This window comes from Abramis brama (assembly GCF_963993115.1).
Source record: "Abramis brama genome assembly, chromosome: 7".
In the NCBI taxonomy this organism is placed as follows: Eukaryota; Metazoa; Chordata; class Actinopteri; order Cypriniformes; family Leuciscidae; genus Abramis; species Abramis brama.
In genome coordinates this window covers 25,146,376-25,163,864 of record NC_139969.1, presented here as the reverse complement: position 1 = coordinate 25,163,864, position 17,489 = coordinate 25,146,376, and the positions used below count along the sequence as shown (strand labels likewise).

Genomic DNA, 17,489 nt, shown 5'->3' with positions numbered 1-17,489 from the left:
TCCCATAAGCGGACTCTTTCAAGATTGTTTCTTGAAAGAATTCCAAGTTGGCCATGAAGTCTCATCTATAGTTCTCATTCATGTGGATGGTATCTTTTCTGGCTCACTGCTTCTTGAGGAATTTTAAATGGGCTACCTCAGGCCAACTTTTGGTTTGCCTCTTTAAAATATATATATTTTTTTTCCTGGTTTGACTGCAATACCTGGAAGTGCCATCACACCTAGTGTTATTCCAGCCTTTTAGGCTAGTGGAGCAACATGTCATTTCATCAGGTCTGCAGTGGAAATAACAGACAGGACAAAGAATACACTATGTAAATAAATACATAAAACATATATATATTTCCAATTGGTAATCTACAAATGTGAGAAGTAACAAAATAAAGTAAGTTGTGAAATGCTATGGAGATAGTCCTTATCCAGTCCTCTGTCACTGATTCAGGATGCAGGATGACAATCCAGGCTAGGGGTGACTCTCCTCTGGTAAACCGCTGTCCCATCACCATCATCCCGGTGTTCCGTCAGATACACCTTTGCTCTAAGCTTTTCGGGGGAACGGTGTCAAACTTTTGAAGCTCTCATCAAAATAATGGGCGGATCTTTCCAAGACTAGTGATTTTCCCGTGTTCATTTCTTTTTCCTTACGGGTCAGGTTTAGTCCACACGTCCAACCCTCCTAAAGACTTGAGCTCTTCAGGGAACAAACGGGTTTCCTTTTTTTTTTTTCATGAGAGCCCGTTTACCTTCAGTCTGAGAGACTGCTGGGCGGAGGGACTAAGAAGTTTGTTTTCGACGAAAACCAATTGATTTGTTTTTTTGTTTTTTGTTTTTTGTTTTTTTTTTGCTCATGGCAGTGCAGAAATAAATAACAATAATCTGGATTGTGGAATAGGAACGAATTTAAAATAAGACACAGTTGAGGGCGCCGGTCATGGATAAGGAAAGGTGGTCCACGAGATGGAAAACGAAAAAGTGGCTCAGGAACTCCGTTTTAAGTGCAATCTTCAGTCTGACTTTTGTCCTACAGGCAACACATGTGAGAGCAGGTAAGGAAAGGCTGAGGAGCATCGTCGCGAGCTAAGTGATGCCATCCTCAGTATAGACTGTGTAGCTATAATTGTAAGGGACTTAAAATGTTTGAGTGCATTTCAGCGTCAAAATATAATTAAAACACAGTATATACCGGCTATATATTGCGAAATTTATTGGCTGCATCTCAAAACCAGCTGAGCTGCCTACCTAGGCAGCATTTTTGGGTATCATAGACGCGTTTCGAGGTAAAAACTCATTTGTAAACCTGAATGCTGATAAAGAGTATTTAAAATTATATTTTTAGGTGGTATCATAATGCCCCAAATGTTTGATGAGAAAAACTAACTCAGTAGTTAGGTGAAATCAGTGGCGTAAGTTGTGATGATAATTGCATTAATATCTTCGACATACCCAGTATTTTATGTTTATTTTGAAATATATATTATTATTATTTATAGATTTCTAGTAGCATACATTGATGCAGCAATTAAAATTAGACATGGAAGAGTCTATCAAGACAGATATTTTATTTCAAGGTGTGCAGCCTACAGGTATCAGAGTGGTATGCCAGGAGGTAAGCCTCCTTTTTAGTTACATTTTTATATATATTTTAAATACCCAGTTAATTAATATCATTGGTGACATTGATCCTCAAAGTTTCACATATAGAAAACAATTTTAATGTAGGCGTTTTCACTGAATAGAATGATTTAGTAAATAGCAGAAAGTAGTCTTCCCTAATTTGTTAACTATTATAGTTGACCAGTTCATGAGACAGCATTCATGGAACTGCACTACCCTGCACACACCAGCGAGGCACTCCAGTGCCCAAAATTAGATTGTGAAATTGTATTACTCAGACTGAGAGAGATACCGTTTCTCCACACTATCCCAGTCCACACTAAAGACCGGTCTACTGTCAGAAAGCTACTGTAGTAGTGCTCTCTGACTTTGACACATTGTCTCCTTTTAAAGTGGACACTTGCGTGTTTTAATTAAAGTGGCCCTATACATCATTTATACATTAAGTCCTCTTGTATAGCCTGCTCTAAAAAAAAATTAATCAAAATTCAGGCATTATATCCTTCTACCTCACCTGTGAGGATCGCAAATAGTTTTTATACATTGTCTTTCTAATAGTATTTTATAGGGCCTGGTCTCTCCTACTATAAGGAAATCCAAAATATAACAAGTACCCTGTAAAGTTATAAATAGTATATGCCTTTGTTGTTGTTCTGATGGCCATTTCAGATATGTAACATACCTCTTTCAAAATGGCTGCCTGATAATGTCTTCACCACATTGCACATATGCAGGCCAATTTGGGAGGTGGGGGTATTTTAAAGTGAGCTTTGACATTTTTGGTTTAATAATAATCTTGACCACAACTGCATTCCATGCATGAAAGCTACCCTTTGGCTCTTGTTTTCTGGATTGTTTATTTGAACTGAAATCCATATAAGACATCTCTTACAGCAGTTCACAAAGTCCACATGAGATATTGGCCACACCCACTGAGATATCCAATGATTCAACCAATGAGGATGTAGGGCCTTTTTTGCGTTTGATGTTTGTCATAGTACGGACAGGGATGATGTCAAACACTTAGGCATTTCATTGCTTGTTGGATCAGATTGAATGTTATGATTTTTCTTGACTGGGCAGTAGATGTCGTGTCTCTTGTGTATTTAACAGCATTTTGACATTTCTGCCAGATTTCTTCAAGGTTTATAGTAATTTCAGAGGCTGAATTACACAGACGATAAAATATTTTCTGCTAAATTCTAAATTATCAATGACACTGCCCCTCCCCAAGTATAATACATGGAAAATACAAAGAATAAAACTTATCCAGCACTTTTAATTGTGGATATGCATTAGGAGCAATGTGCTTATTTGCTGCATTAATGGATTTTGGATACTGACATTTTTTTAAGAGCTTCTGTGAGGGAGGGGGGCTCCTATTCCTGCCAATTCTCCACATCTGGAATATATGAGGCCTTTAGGTATGCAGTAATGCTGAGAGACATTCTGAAGAGCACAAAGAGACCTTTGGTTTAGAATTTAGAAAAAAAAAAAAAAACAGTAGCACTGCAAGAGACTCGTAAGACTTACAGATTATTACCCTGTCCTTTAAGAGTTGGATGCGTTTTACTCAGACTTTTTTTTTTTTTTTTACATCTCGTTTAGAATGATAATGCTGAGGGCTGCCCTTTGTTTTGTCAGTGGGGGTTACGCTGAATGGAAACTCTTAACAGACTGATTTGACAAAGCTACATTAGGACCTGACCACATCATTAAGCTCACAAACGTGCACGGATGTAGACACGCTGAGCTTTATTGTGTGCAGCTGTTTTAAAGTTATCAAGAAAATCAGGATGTTCTGATTTGGTGCTCAATACACCATTCTCATTATCAGTGCTGAAAACAGTTGTGCTGCTTAATATATTTTTGTGGCAACCATATTTTTTTCAGGATTATTTCATCAATAGAAAGTTTAAAAAACAACAACATTTGAAATGTATTTACATTCACTCTAGATCAATTTAATGCACCGTTGCTAAATAAAAGTATTAATTTCATAAAAAAATTAAATCTTACTGCGCTCAAACCTTTGAACAAAAATTTATCTCAGAGTAGAAGTTTGTGTTTTCAGTGCATTAGGACTTAGTTGGTGGTACATTGAGGCAAAGTTATCTGCAGGCGGTGCCATGCCGACACCATAATGTGTTCAGCATGTTCAGTAACCCTAAAAAAGCACCACCCTTCAGCTCCTGGCCACATATGTGGAACAGGAACCACCGGATCAGCACTTCCTGCACGCGCTTACCATATGGTTACAGAAAATAATGGGGGAAAAGGTCAAATTTTACTTAAATTTTACTTTTTTTTACAGTAAGTATAAAGAGAAGACATTTCATAATATTTTTGTTCTGCTCTTGACCTTAAAACATAATTAATGTAACTGTGACGACCAAGTGTCTGAGTGACTTTTCCACTGTCTATTTTTAACAAACACAGCTCATCGTCCTACAGTGGTTTTACTGGTTTTATTGTGCTTTACACACAGTGTTATAGGTCTGATCTATCAAAAAAATACTTCAGTATAATTCTTCTGAAGTTCTTTCCCAGGCTTAGTTGAGTGGGACAGGGTGTAAAATGAGCCCTTTTGTGATGTCAAAGCATATGAAAATAAAACCCTGATTTGAATCCAACATTAAGTCCAGAGAGAGAGAGTAATGAGTCTTAGCAACTAGTCATTCTTGTTTGTATGGTTTATTGTTTTTAGGCCTTTGAAAGGGATACTTCCTGTCTGCTGCCTGACCAGCAGACAGATATGTCTATTTGACCTGACTCAGAAGTTTTTGTAGTCTCTGGTAGCGGGGGAGTAAGAATAGGAGTGTTTATGTGCTAGTCATCCATTTAGCCTCTGTTCCTATTCCCTTAAACCTCCTGAAATTCAGAGACTTCACACAACTCGGCATCCTCAACCACAACGTTTGCAGTGGTGATGACAAACAGATGCGTCTTAGGGACACAAAGTTGTGTACGGATAATGATGGATGTAAGTAACCCAGCTGATACTCTTATCTCCCTGACCTCGCTTACATCCTCATTCATCAGTCTCGAGTGAGGCCGGAACTTTTCCTTTTCAAGGCATCAAAGACAAAGTCTAAAAGACTCAAGCAGAGCAATAAATCAGTGTGACATTACAGTGCTGCTCAGAGTCCACTTTACAGTACCAGCCTCTAAATTGCCATATTAATCATATCATAAATCTCTCAGCCTGTTTAAGCATTAGCATAGATTTGTTAAGGATCATTAGAAATGGGCCATTTGTGGGGCGCAGGCTGAGCGAAACCAAAACCTTTCATATTTGACATTGGCATTAGCAACATAATAAAGTGTAGTACCTGACATATTGGTGGAGTTGAACTGCTTGTAAAGTTTGGGTCGTGCTGAGCTGCCATAACCGTAGAGGAGCATTGACCAGCACCAGTGACTTTAACTCCTGGAATGTTTGGCTTTGTAAATGGATATGCATGTAGGGGGGTCAATTATCCCTACTGGATATTTCTTCACATCTTTACGGCTGTTCTGCTTGGGTTCCTTATAAAAGTACAATTGCTTCATTGACGGTCACAGCACATATGCAATGGCAGGGAATTATGTACAGTAAAAGTGTCAGTCAGAGTTAGTGTTGTTGCGAAATGACACGTGTGGCACCGAGGGGGAATTTGATGGGAATTTGTTTGTTCGTATCAACAGACGGCAAGATGTGGCCCATAAATGTCCTCGCTTGTTGAACGATAATTGACTGTAGATATGCTGACTCCACACTGTGGTCATTATTCAAGGCAGGATAAGGATAAGTAAGCCCTGTTGCATAAGGGAAAGCAGTCTAATTGAGGTTAACAATATGTATTGAAATTGGCTTCTTGTTTTTAAACTTGGAAAGTGTAATAAAATTACATAATAACCCAACTGTACTTGGAAGCAATTGTGAAAAGTAAATGGATGTTTTTATCTGAGAACAGTAGTTCCCTTTCAGTCGGTCACTCTGGACGTCACGTCGTCGGTCAACGACGCGAACCGAAATTAACAAAGATTAAAAATGCTGTATAAGTGCAGTTCATTATTAGTTCATGCCAACTAATGTAGTTAACTAATGTTAACTAATGAACCTTATTGTAAAGTGTTACCAATATTTTTTTGGTTTGATGTTTCAAAGCTACTTATGCTAATAATGTTTGTTTACCAATGAAATTACGAAAATGACAAACGCTTTGATCATAGCACTCGACATTCTACCTCACAGCTGAACCTGTGGATGTGCTCAAGGTCTTAGACTTTAAAAGTTCACCTGAAGGAGTGAAGAAAACACAAGGCTTCTGCACCATCCGGAGAGGATCCAAACCAGATGTGGCCTACCGAGTGGACAAACAAGCTCAACTCAGCTCTCCGACCAAGCAGCTCTTCCCAGGTACGTGATTTATGCTAATCTGTACTCTCATCTCTAATTACTTTTAAATAGAGTAACTGTTCTGGTTGGGCAAGGCTGTGAATCAAATGTGTGTAATTGGTTTTCTCTTGCAAAGTGACGTTTCAAGTTGTTTATTTTTTCTCTTTGAAATGCATCCAATAGGAAGTACATGTAGCTTGACCGTCTCAGTTAAATGCATTTGGACTGTTTTCAATGCAGAAGTCTGATGCCCAGACCTTGATGAAGGAATTAAAGGCATATTTATTGTTCTAAGGAAGAGTCGATTAAGAAAGAGAGAAAGCTCTTTGGCTACTGTTTTGACAACAGAGGCTCATTGGAAAAAAAATTATTCTACACTGTAAAAAAGGTATCTGTAAAATACTGGCTGCAGAGTCGACAGCAGTCTACTGTAATTCTACGGTATGAATACTGTGAAATTACTCTACAGCTTATTACCATAAAAATTAAATACAGTATTTTCCAGTATTTTTTTTTTTATTCTACAGTAAAATACTGGCAGCAGAGTTGCCAGCAATATACTGTAATTCTATGGTATTAATAATTAATAATTTGTATTTAATAATTTACTGTAAAAAATTATGCAGTACATTTCTGTGTTTATTTCAATTTACAATAACACTCTAAAAAATGGTGAGGTAAAAACAACCCAATTTGGGTCATTTTGGCAACACAGCTCTAGGTCAAAAAGGGAACCCCAAAATAGGTTGGAAATTAAAATCACATAAAATTACTACAGTAAAAACACAGACAACAGTAATAGGCTAATAAAAAGGTGAACATTTATTTATAAGCAAGAACACCCAAAATGGACAAAAAAAATAGTAAAAGCAATGTGAACATTATTTTTCTTGAACACGGATAGGAGACTTGAACTCGAACTCCTGTGAAACACCCGTTCAGCGGCATTATTCTATTGCTTCAAAAATGCACTAGCCCACAATGCATTGTGTACTACAGTACAAAACCGTAATACATAAATACAGTAGATTAGTGTTGAAAATGGGCTGTAAATTAACAGCAGTTGCTTAACGTGAAGAATTTTGCCCACATGCCCAGAATACATTGTTTTCTACAGCACATTACTGTTTTAATGTAAAACAGAATGTTACTGTCAGAATTTGGCTTTTAAACACCAAAGATCTGTAAAAAGAAGCTAAAATGGCACAGTTGCTTTAGCAAATGTGTTTTATCTTTCATTTACCCTTGTTAATACTTTCAGTTAAGTTTAGGGTTGGGTTTACTGTAGGTGGTACATTATTTTCAAATGCCATAGAGCATGAACATTTTTTCAACATTCACCATTTCATTTCCCAACCAATATAATAAAATATAGCCAAAAAGTGTTTGAAAGTTTCATGTAATTTGCAAAAAAGTAATGTAATATCATATTGCAGAAATTTTGGCGCTGGCACATTTTCCCAATGAGCCTGGGTTGGTTTTGACCAGAGTGTTTCTTGCTAATCATCTATGACTAGCTAAACAAAGAATAAGTGAAAAGATCTAAACTGCTGCTAACTGGTGCTAACTGTAGCCTTAGCCCTATAACAGAGGCTAGTACTGTATGTTGTTTGTAGCATAACACAGATGATGAACTATTACTTATTAAAATGATGGCTATTTGACATAGTCCCTTGCATGGTAAGCACAGTTTTGAGTAAAGTTTTTACTAATGGGATGTTGAGAATCTCTCATTATTTGCTCAGTTTATAACAACAACATCATATACATTTACAAGTTTAATCCTATTAAGTTGGAACCTCTGTTCTCTGTGTGTTGGGTATCTTCCAAATTGGCCAGACCACAAAGGGTAACTGAGGCACAAAATAGCAGGAGATTCTTTTTCTGTGATTTTTGGCTGAAATAAAATGGCCTCCAAACCCTATTGTTTTAGGACTGGAAATTTCAGCTAAATAGTATTTTGGCAAGAAAAAAAAAATCTCCCTCAAGTTTGGCAAAAAGAACAGCGCTTCAGATATAGATAGTTTGAGATTTATTTCCACCCTATTGTTCATACAACCCATTTGATTGTAAATCTGTTATGTCACCTGACACCTTGTAAAATTAACATGCCAACAGAAAAGACAAACTGTTTCATACTTCGTTAAACTACCCTCAACAGACGATCTTGGGTAGGGGTTGTTGTAAAAAGGCCATTGCATATTACAAGGCCTGTTTAGATCACACTACTCTGTCTGTGTAGTCTTAGCTCATCTCTGCAACAGAACGGAAGACAAGCATATGAATCATCAATAACAGCTGATTTTTAACCCACAATGCCTTTCCTGTATCTTCAGGAGGAGTATTCCCTCAGGATTTCTCCATCCTTATGACTATCAAGCCAAAGGCAGGAACACAGTCCTTCCTTTTGTCGGTATACAACGAGCAGGGCATCCAGCAGCTGGGTGTGGAGGTGGGCCGCTCACCGATCTTCCTGTATGAGGATCAGCATGGGAAACCCACTCCTGAGGATTACCCCCTTTTCCGTGCAATCAACCTCGCAGATGGAAAGCAAGTTGACTCTTTATTTGTATTTTTTTATAAGTGTTTATTAATGGGCCTTAGCATGTGTGTGTGTGTGCGTGTGTGTTTAACAAGCTGTAGTACAGTTTTCATCAACTGGCCATTGAATGTGTTTGGATTGGTTATGCAATTTGCTTATGAAGTTTTCCTAATAGCTAGTTTAGTCCACTGTGTTTATTATTGGTACTATTTTCCATCTGCCTATTCATTTATTTATCTATATAGATATAATTAAAGTAGGGAAATTGTGTGATGTTAATATTCAGCCATATGCAACCAATCAAGCAAAGCAAACATTTACTGGAAAAGGATACGAGAACGGCAGTAAGCTTTGCTTTTGATTAGCCATATTGAGATTTACATGTGATAAAACAATGATGCATTCTCACAATTCATGTAATAAAGACCTTTTTTCATTTAATTGAAAACAAATGGTGTTAAACAAAAAACAGCTTTTGAATATTTATAACTGAGTCAACATGAGAGACAGTGTTGAGAAAACTCCTTTTTAAATGCACATGGACAGAGAGAGTGCTGATTGTCTTTTCCTTTAAAATATTCTATTTAGAAACATCCTGTACTAATACAAACCTCCCTCAATGGCAGGCAGTTGTTTTTTCACAATATAAATGTATAAAGATCCAAACATGCGTTTTAGCATGCAAGTGAAAGCAGACAGTAACATAGTTCATGCTACAAACTAAACAATCACAATCTTCATGGCTCTTGTTTGTTGTATTTCTTCCCCAACAGGTGGCACCGTGTGGCTATTAGCATCGAAAAGAAGACTGTTACAATGATTGTGGACTGTAAGAAGAAGATCTCTAAACCACTCAGCAGAAGTGACCACTCAATCATTAACACAGATGGCATCACTGTCTTCGGCACCAGAATCCTGGACGAGGAAGTTTTTGAGGCAAGCAAAGCTGTTTTATAAAAACCCTGGTAGATACCGTCCATTCCAGCTATGATTTGTGAAACAGTGTAGGCCAAGGATAAACTCTCAGAAATAATGGTACAACATCTGTGACTAGGGTGATATCCTTTCAGAAGGAACACCTTGTACATTTATTTAGCCTTAAAGGGTGCATAATATATTAGTATCTTTTGAAAGTACCGCCCCAGTGACAGCTGTTGTTCCAGGATACTCACACTGTTTAGTGTGACTCGAGTTCGTATGAAATGCTGGAGATGCTGAATACTTGTCAGAGATTTTGAACCTTTACATATGAAGTTTACATATTTGGCACATTTTAGCATATTTGTAGAGCTGTTGAGACCAGTGGGAGTGGCTTATGAACACGGTGACCTGCTGTGACATTTAAGAGAATTAGACTAGCTGTGGTTGTTTTCTAAGGAAAAGTTTTTCTTTCCCATAGAAAAGCTGTTAATATTTCAATAGTTTATCCTCAACAGCAATATGATTAAATGTAGGCTTTTCCTTACGTCTTATATTTATGCATTTGGCAGATGCTTTTATCCAAGGTACACATTCATGATTTCTTGCTTACCCTCGGGACTGAAGCCATGACCTTGGCATTGTTAAAGCTATGCTCTACTGTTTGAGCAACAGGAACACATCTACTACTTCTTAGATTTTTCTCCTGAGAATGTTTCAAACCATGCTCAGATTTCCCAAGATATCAAAGCCAGAGATTTTAAAATGAACTTGTCATTTTATCTGAGCTATGCTATCCACAAGCATGTGTAAGGCTCTGTACTCTCACTGACTGTATGTCAATTGTTGTCTCATTTTAATTTCACCAAAGGAATTTTTTGAGAAACATCTGAGGCAAAATGTATACTTGCTAAATAAATGCAACGTAACTATCCTGAGGTATAAAAGAGCAATAGTAAAATACATTTACGTGAAGATACAACTCAGTGGAAGTACAGTACTGTAACACCACATTTCTCAACAAAATTCACAAATACTTCTTCAAGTATTCCATTCACATTTATCTTAGCTGTACTAAGCAATGCATCAATCCTGTGTAATTCTGTACGCCCGATTGCGAGACAATATCTGCAGAGTCTGTCTTTGATGTGAGCTGAAGGAATGCTGTCTAATAAGAACAGCATGCTAAATGTTCGCCTCAGGTTAGAGATGCATACAGCACAGGAATCTTTTGAAATTCTGATCCCATTTCTTCCTCTTCCCTGCTCGTCCCAGTGTTAGTCAGAGGGTTGTGATGAGCCTGCAAAATATATAGCCTGAGAGGTAAATTTGCCATAGTTAATGGGCTCATTTTCAGCAATCACTTAGCATTTCATCTCTCAATTCTTCCACCCACTGTACGATTGCTCGTAATGTTGGAAACTATTTCAAATATTGCTGCCCAGTGGTAAACACAGATGTTTCAATCAAGGGAGTTGCTTTTCATACATTATGTGATTACGATGAAAGCGATGAACTGTCAGAAGCATTGCTAATAGGTTTTAGCGCTGTTTTCTGTTTGCTTTATTTTATGTCAAATATAAAATGCAAGTTTGGATATTTTGGAGTGTGTAAAACAAAATATATGAGCATTTTTTTATTTACGGACGGGATTTTTTTAGAACGCAGAAGCAAAAACTCCGGTTATAAAAATACCCGTGTCCGTGTGGACTAGGCCTCAGGGTGTCAGGATTATGTTCTGTTTAGTTGCTCCTGTGTTCCTGTTTTCCCTCTCTGTCTCCGTGGTTACTGATTATGTGCTCATTGGTTGCTATAGATACTGACTAGTGTCACCTGTGTTTCATTGAGCTCCCTTTGTTTTCCTTGTGTATTTATAGCCCTCAGTTTGTGTTATCAGTTGTCCGTTCTTGTCTGTGTTAAGTGTAGGGCTTGGAACATTGCATTGATGTAATCGATTACATAAATTACTCAATTTGCATGAAATGCATTGATTTGTCACAGTGTTTGTGTTCCCCAATGAGTGCGGCTCCCAGACATACTGAAAATCAGCCGATATTACAGAAATATGTGGCCCAATCCAAAATGTGGGAATGTTTTAAACAGCTGTTGGTTATTTAAAATATCTGATGGATGAACTTTGATGATTGGAATCCTTTATTTAATTGCGTGGTGTCAATTGTGGTAAAACTTCACGGTTATATTGACACTGCCATGTTTGATAGTGTTGTTATGGTTTCCGCTATGGTTAGTTAGTTAGAATGCGGTTGTGACTTCAACTGTTTGATCATACAATAAACATACTCAAGCAGCTACTTTAATCTCCTGAATGAACAAATTATTTCAGGATTCACACTTGTAAGCAATTTCTGCTGTGAACGCAGCCATAGTAAACACCTTTCCTAATCAGGCCTACACTGCATAAACCTTATCTTTTGTGATACATAATATCATTAGGTAAAAGTTCATACATATTGTTAAATTATTGGTTATTATTTATTGGTAAATTAACCAAAGGATGAATCGACTATTCAGAAAACAAACAATAGATTAACCGAAGGGAAAATCGTTAGATTAACCAATCAAAAAATCAAAAAATAATAATCAATCAAATAATCAATAGAATCATTGATTGAAAAAATAATCGTTAGTTTAATAAGTGGTTATTCTGCTCCTGCATGTGGATAATCTCCTGAGTGATTATTATTTTGCTTTATTGTTTAAAATTAAATAAATTAAAGCTTCACTGCTGCATTTCGATCCTGCCTCAATCTCTTTCTTGCTGCAACCCACTGTGACAGAGGGTGGGTTTATTTTTGAAGTTCAGTTTCATGTTAAAAACTTGACTATACAACAAAGCTCCCCAGAACATTTCCACTGGACATTTCCAGGAAAAATTGCTCCAATAATGGGGCATGTTTTCACATTATATGGGGTAACAATAGAAAGTATCATAGGTTTTTCAGCAAAATTTACAATAAGTAAAACAATCATGGAAAATGGTAAAAATGGCAAAAAATATAAAAAGTAAACAACAAATATATTAAACCATTGTTAATAGAATAGCAATTAATAAACTGAACAAATTAATCACATTTAAAACAATTCACAGCTTGCCTTAAGAAATGCTTGACAACCTACCCCTATCTTTCTTGAAAAAATCATTTATGAAAAATACCCTTGTCCTGGGAATACAGGTCAACGTTTCATATATATATGTATATTATAATCTATCTTTAACATATATTTAACTCTGGTCAGTGTGGTTTTATTGTGTTATAATTTCACTTGCTTATCCAACAGCTATTGCAAAAATATTATGATATTGTAAGTTTAGTTTAGAGTAATGAATTCACAGAATAACTCTAATTTAGGTTTTTAACTAGGTGTTTGAAACAAACAAAACCACTGCTAGAGAAAACACACGTGTGTAATTTTACATTTGACTCCACCTTATAGTTAACTGGGATACATGCCTTGTGAAAACTAGTCCCCATATACAGTAGGGCTGTGGTATAAAGTCATTAAATCTTCAAATCTTCTCATCAGAACTTTTCTAGACTGTTCAGATAGCATTTTGAGGAGATTCACTATGCACATTCATGTTCTTTTACCGAAGTTCTTTGCAAGGACTGTCTGTGAAGTGGGAAGTATAGGCTGTCTTGTCACTCTTGGCCAAGAGAGTAGCAAAGCTTAGCCAGCCCTGTGAGATATGGCACAGATTTAGCGATTTCTGGCTAGAATTCCAGAATGTCATAAGTATTCCACATCTAATAAATGTTCCTTCGAGGACATGTGTTAGACATTGAATGGATGGAAAAATCAAACTGAATAACTAATCAAGAACAGAACATTTAGTTTTCAGATTATGACTGGGTTTTTCGCTTTATTTTTGAGATTTTTAGGACGTGTGATCATCTTTTTGTTTAATTTAATGTCTTTTTGTCACTGAATAACAAATAGGTTATTTGAGATCCACCTAGGCTACATGATCCACCTTTTCACACTGGGTATTTTTAGTGTCCTTTCTGCAAGTTAAGCTGGTTGCACACTGTGCAACAAATTTGGCAAATTCTAAAAGATTCCTCTGATCCTAGGCTAAAATCTGAAGTCTCTGATCGTTAGTTTGACATGTTCACCGACAGCCGTTTAATGACAGTTGCGATCAAATTTGACCTCCGACAAAATTTTGGCAGTGTCAGAAGATTTGACTCACAGTCCTGCAGTGTGACTTCTCAAATTGTCTTCGTTTTTTAAGACAAGCCATGACCAAAGTTAACGTCAGAGATTTCTTTGTAGCCACCATTTCAATCCCGCATGTAATGCAGATCACATCACCGAACGCGTCATTGATTGATGATGTAAAATTCCAGACAAGTTTTTTAACACGACTTGACTGCCGTACGGTCTGACATTAATGACAACTGATATCTTACAGTGTGAAATGGCTTACAGCGAGGATCATGTTCGTACAGTCTGACAAGCAACAATCATCATAATCATAAGGACTATTATAAATCGCACAGTGTGCACCCGGCTTTACAAAGTTACGCCAGTAGGTGGTGACAAATTACTATCTTTATGAGTGAGTCAATGAATCATTCATTCAACCAATTCGTTCAAAAACCCTGATTCATTCAGGAATTAAACACCAGCTACCAGTGTGTTGCTCAAAGAAGCACCTTTTGGATTTGTTTGGAACTATTTTCATTGAAGGTAATTAGCAATGCCGTGTCTTAATTGTAAGTTAGTTAATAATAAATTCTTGTTTATTGTACACTTTTAAAAATTAGGTCACTGTTTGACATGCTTGTATTGTTGCTACTGATCTTTGAATTCAAGTTACGCATGTATCATTGTTTTCATGATGGATCATTGATGAAGTAGTACTCATGCACATTTGTAGAGACAAGTTAACTACTATAAATATAACGATTTGTAGACTGCGAAGGATTGTTCAGGAAGTCTTGACAATAGTCATTATTTTTGCAATTCTGTTTTGTAATGCTAGGTGCAAAAACACATTTCAGCTGGAAGTAAATGTCCATCGCATTTTTGTGAGAGCTTTTTTTGTTGTTGGAGATGAGCTACTAGGTCTACTAACATACTTCATGATGGAGGCGCATCTGTGTTTCTAGCCTTTGCAGATAGCTTAAGCAGGTGTGAACCTGGAACTGTGACTGAAAGGAAAATACGTTCATATGCGCTATGACTTGGTTGAGGTTTCACAGCTGTTTAAGAGATATTGTCTCCAGCTTGGTGTTTTGTAACCAAAATCACAAGAGGGACAACTTAAAACCACATTTTTTGCACTTCTCTGTCTATTAGAAGATTCTTTAATCACTTTTTGTGTTCCACTAAAAATAAAAACACCATACGAGTGTGTAACTGAAGGCAGATCCCTTTCATAACCAGTTAGCGCTATGCTAAGTTAGTAGCTTGCCAAGCATGAAATGAATGAAGTTAATTTCATTTCATAATATTAGCTTGATTGAATGAAATTATTTTAAATTTTTGAGAATAGTTTGCCTCACTTTTGAGCGGGCCATCTATCTCAAGTTATCCTGTGTTTAATGGTTTAATTGGTATAACTGGTAGGCCTAAAACTAGACTCATTCATCCTCCTGTCACCAGACCTCCTGTGGAAATACTGGTCCAACTGTTCATTACAAAAGCTATCATTTCCTCAAAGATGTTACCGTATGCGGTTACACGTTTGGTCTTTACTCTCTCACTCTCTTGTTTAACAAAAAAAAATCTTTCTATATATCCTCTTCTCCCCTGCCTGGCCCCTGCCTGTGTCTTGCTCACTGCTGGGAAACATATTTTACTGTTTAACAGCTCCCAGTAGAGTGATAAGGTAACATTTGAGGCCTGCTTCAAGGCTCTGCATCGGCTGCTGTTTGGAGGATTGCGCTGGATTGGGGCAAGTGAGTCGGGGGTGGGGTGTATTACAGTTTAAACAATCGTTTGATTTTTTGTTTTGCCTTAGTACACTAGTGCTATTCAAAGTGTGCATGGAATCTGTCTTCCTGTGTATAAAATGAAGCTTTTTCCCCAGCTCTTGCCACAGAGATTGTCTGCATATCATGAAAATGTGAAATAAGATCTGGGGGGCATTAGATACTCCACGATTTCTGCATTTGACAGTCAGTTGCTGTTTGTGCTCTTTTCAAACAATCTGCATTTTCCATGATATCATTCCAGTCTGTATATTCCTCTGAATCTTTCCAACCCTCTTTGCTGAAAATCTAGGTTAAAGTGTCAGGAGGGATAACTACTGACTCCAGGCCTTAGAAATATGGTGGACTGTCCTTTGTGACTTTCATTAGAACAGCGGATCTCAACCTTTTTGACTGCATTTTCTCGCAGGGGCATAAACATAAATTCACAAAAACACTCCTACTATTGCATAGTTCTTCCAATTAATTGAATATTAAAATAGGTTGCTGGAGGCTCGAAGTCAAGTTGATTTTTTTTTTCTTTTCAATAAATGGTCTTAAAATGGTCTACTTTGCATTGTCAATTTGCATTTGTCCAGTGTTCACTCCCCTAGTCTGTTGTCTACTGCGACAGAGAGGTCACATGTCAGGTCATAGTGACTGGCAGGAATACCTGGAGTTCCTCAGGTTATAATTACAAAGTGCTGACAGTGGTAATCATACACACTTTGGTAACCTTTGGTCTGATTCAGTCTCAGTGCACACATAATGAACCAAACTTTCTTCTCTGGACTTGACCTCTGACATTTAAAGCACACAGTCCTCACCTCAAACAGCCGAATAGGGCATTAACACTTCATCAGGTGATGATGAGACAAGGTGGATCTCATGTGTTAAACTCATTTTATAGAGTTACTCCGTTAAGTTGTGTCATGCTGTTAGTGGAAATCACTTGGAAGCCTTTTTCTTTGAACACACTTTTTGGAGATTGGAAACCCAGTAACCCATCCTATATTTTCTATATGCATGTTGCTTTTATTTTAAATGATTCATCCATGCATTTATATATTTTTTTGTTGCCTTTTTTTTTTAACCTATAGTAGCCTCTCTGGTGATGTATGCCAGATTTCTCCAGTCATTTTGTTTGGGTAAACCAAGACCAAGGGTAAACTGTATTTTTTTTTTGATACTCCTGTTTGCAACACTTACTCTGATGCTAATTTCTGAATTAAACCTTACTTAATGAGACCAATTGCAGAGTAATAATGAAGTTGAATAAATAAAGTTGCAGCTATGTTGAACTGAAATCAGCAGATCAGTGTTTTTTCCCCCCTCACTTTCTTTCAGTATATGCATAAGAGATTAATGCATTAAATTGGCTGAAATTTAAAGAACATGCCAGGCTTCAGTTTAGTTCTCCAAGACAAGCTTTATGTACAAGTTAGTTCAGATTTTTGTTTGTTTGGGTCACACTAGAGTATTGTATTCACTGTAATAGTGCTGGTCATTAGGTTGAAGTGATCTGAATTGTCTTGTATAAAAGTGCTTCATAGCCTGTGGCACTCTTGAGAATATTATTATTAACGCAGCAGGATAGAAGAATGCCATAGGTCTCTGTCATAATTACAGGAAGATTACGAGAAGCAGGTGAAGCATTTAAGAATGCATTGGTTCAGGCTGTAGTTTTAGATTCTTTATTTTTTCCTGTCTGTTTACATTAACACTTTGTTAGATGGCCATTTTGATTAAGAAGTGTGTTTGACCACCTGGCTGTCAGTCAGCGATCAGTACTGCTGCAGAAAGACGTGAAGTCGTTACACCTTCTTATTTTTACATCTTAGACTTGTTATCAATGCATCTCTAGTCTGGATTGTATTCTATTTGGTTTTAATGTTCTTCATACTCTAAGCCCGAACAGACTTAATAGAGCGTGTAACTAATAGGCTACATTTAGAGATTTTGTGAAGACTAGTGACGCACATGAAGAAAATCAAACCAGAACAAGTAGCTGGTGATGATTTTGATACTGATCTGCTGTTGGATCTGAAATTAGTTCACTGTACTGTACAAGGAGTTTTTCTCTTTGAAAAGAATG

The 17,489-nt window shown here is 37.0% G+C and overlaps 1 protein-coding gene across 1 annotated transcript in view; it reads left to right on the top strand.

The window, feature by feature from the left end:
* Positions 1–643: 643 nt before the first annotated feature.
* Positions 644–17,489, top strand: part of col11a1b (collagen, type XI, alpha 1b) — an 87,017-nt gene continuing 70,171 nt past the window's right edge. Inside the window, exons 1-4 of the mRNA XM_084119093.1 lie at positions 644–1,046; positions 5,852–6,016; positions 8,332–8,545; positions 9,311–9,473. Coding sequence (XP_083975219.1) covers positions 932–1,046; positions 5,852–6,016; positions 8,332–8,545; positions 9,311–9,473 — 657 coding nt within the window. The 5' untranslated portion in view covers positions 644–931. The remainder of the gene's footprint in view (positions 1,047–5,851; positions 6,017–8,331; positions 8,546–9,310; positions 9,474–17,489) is intronic.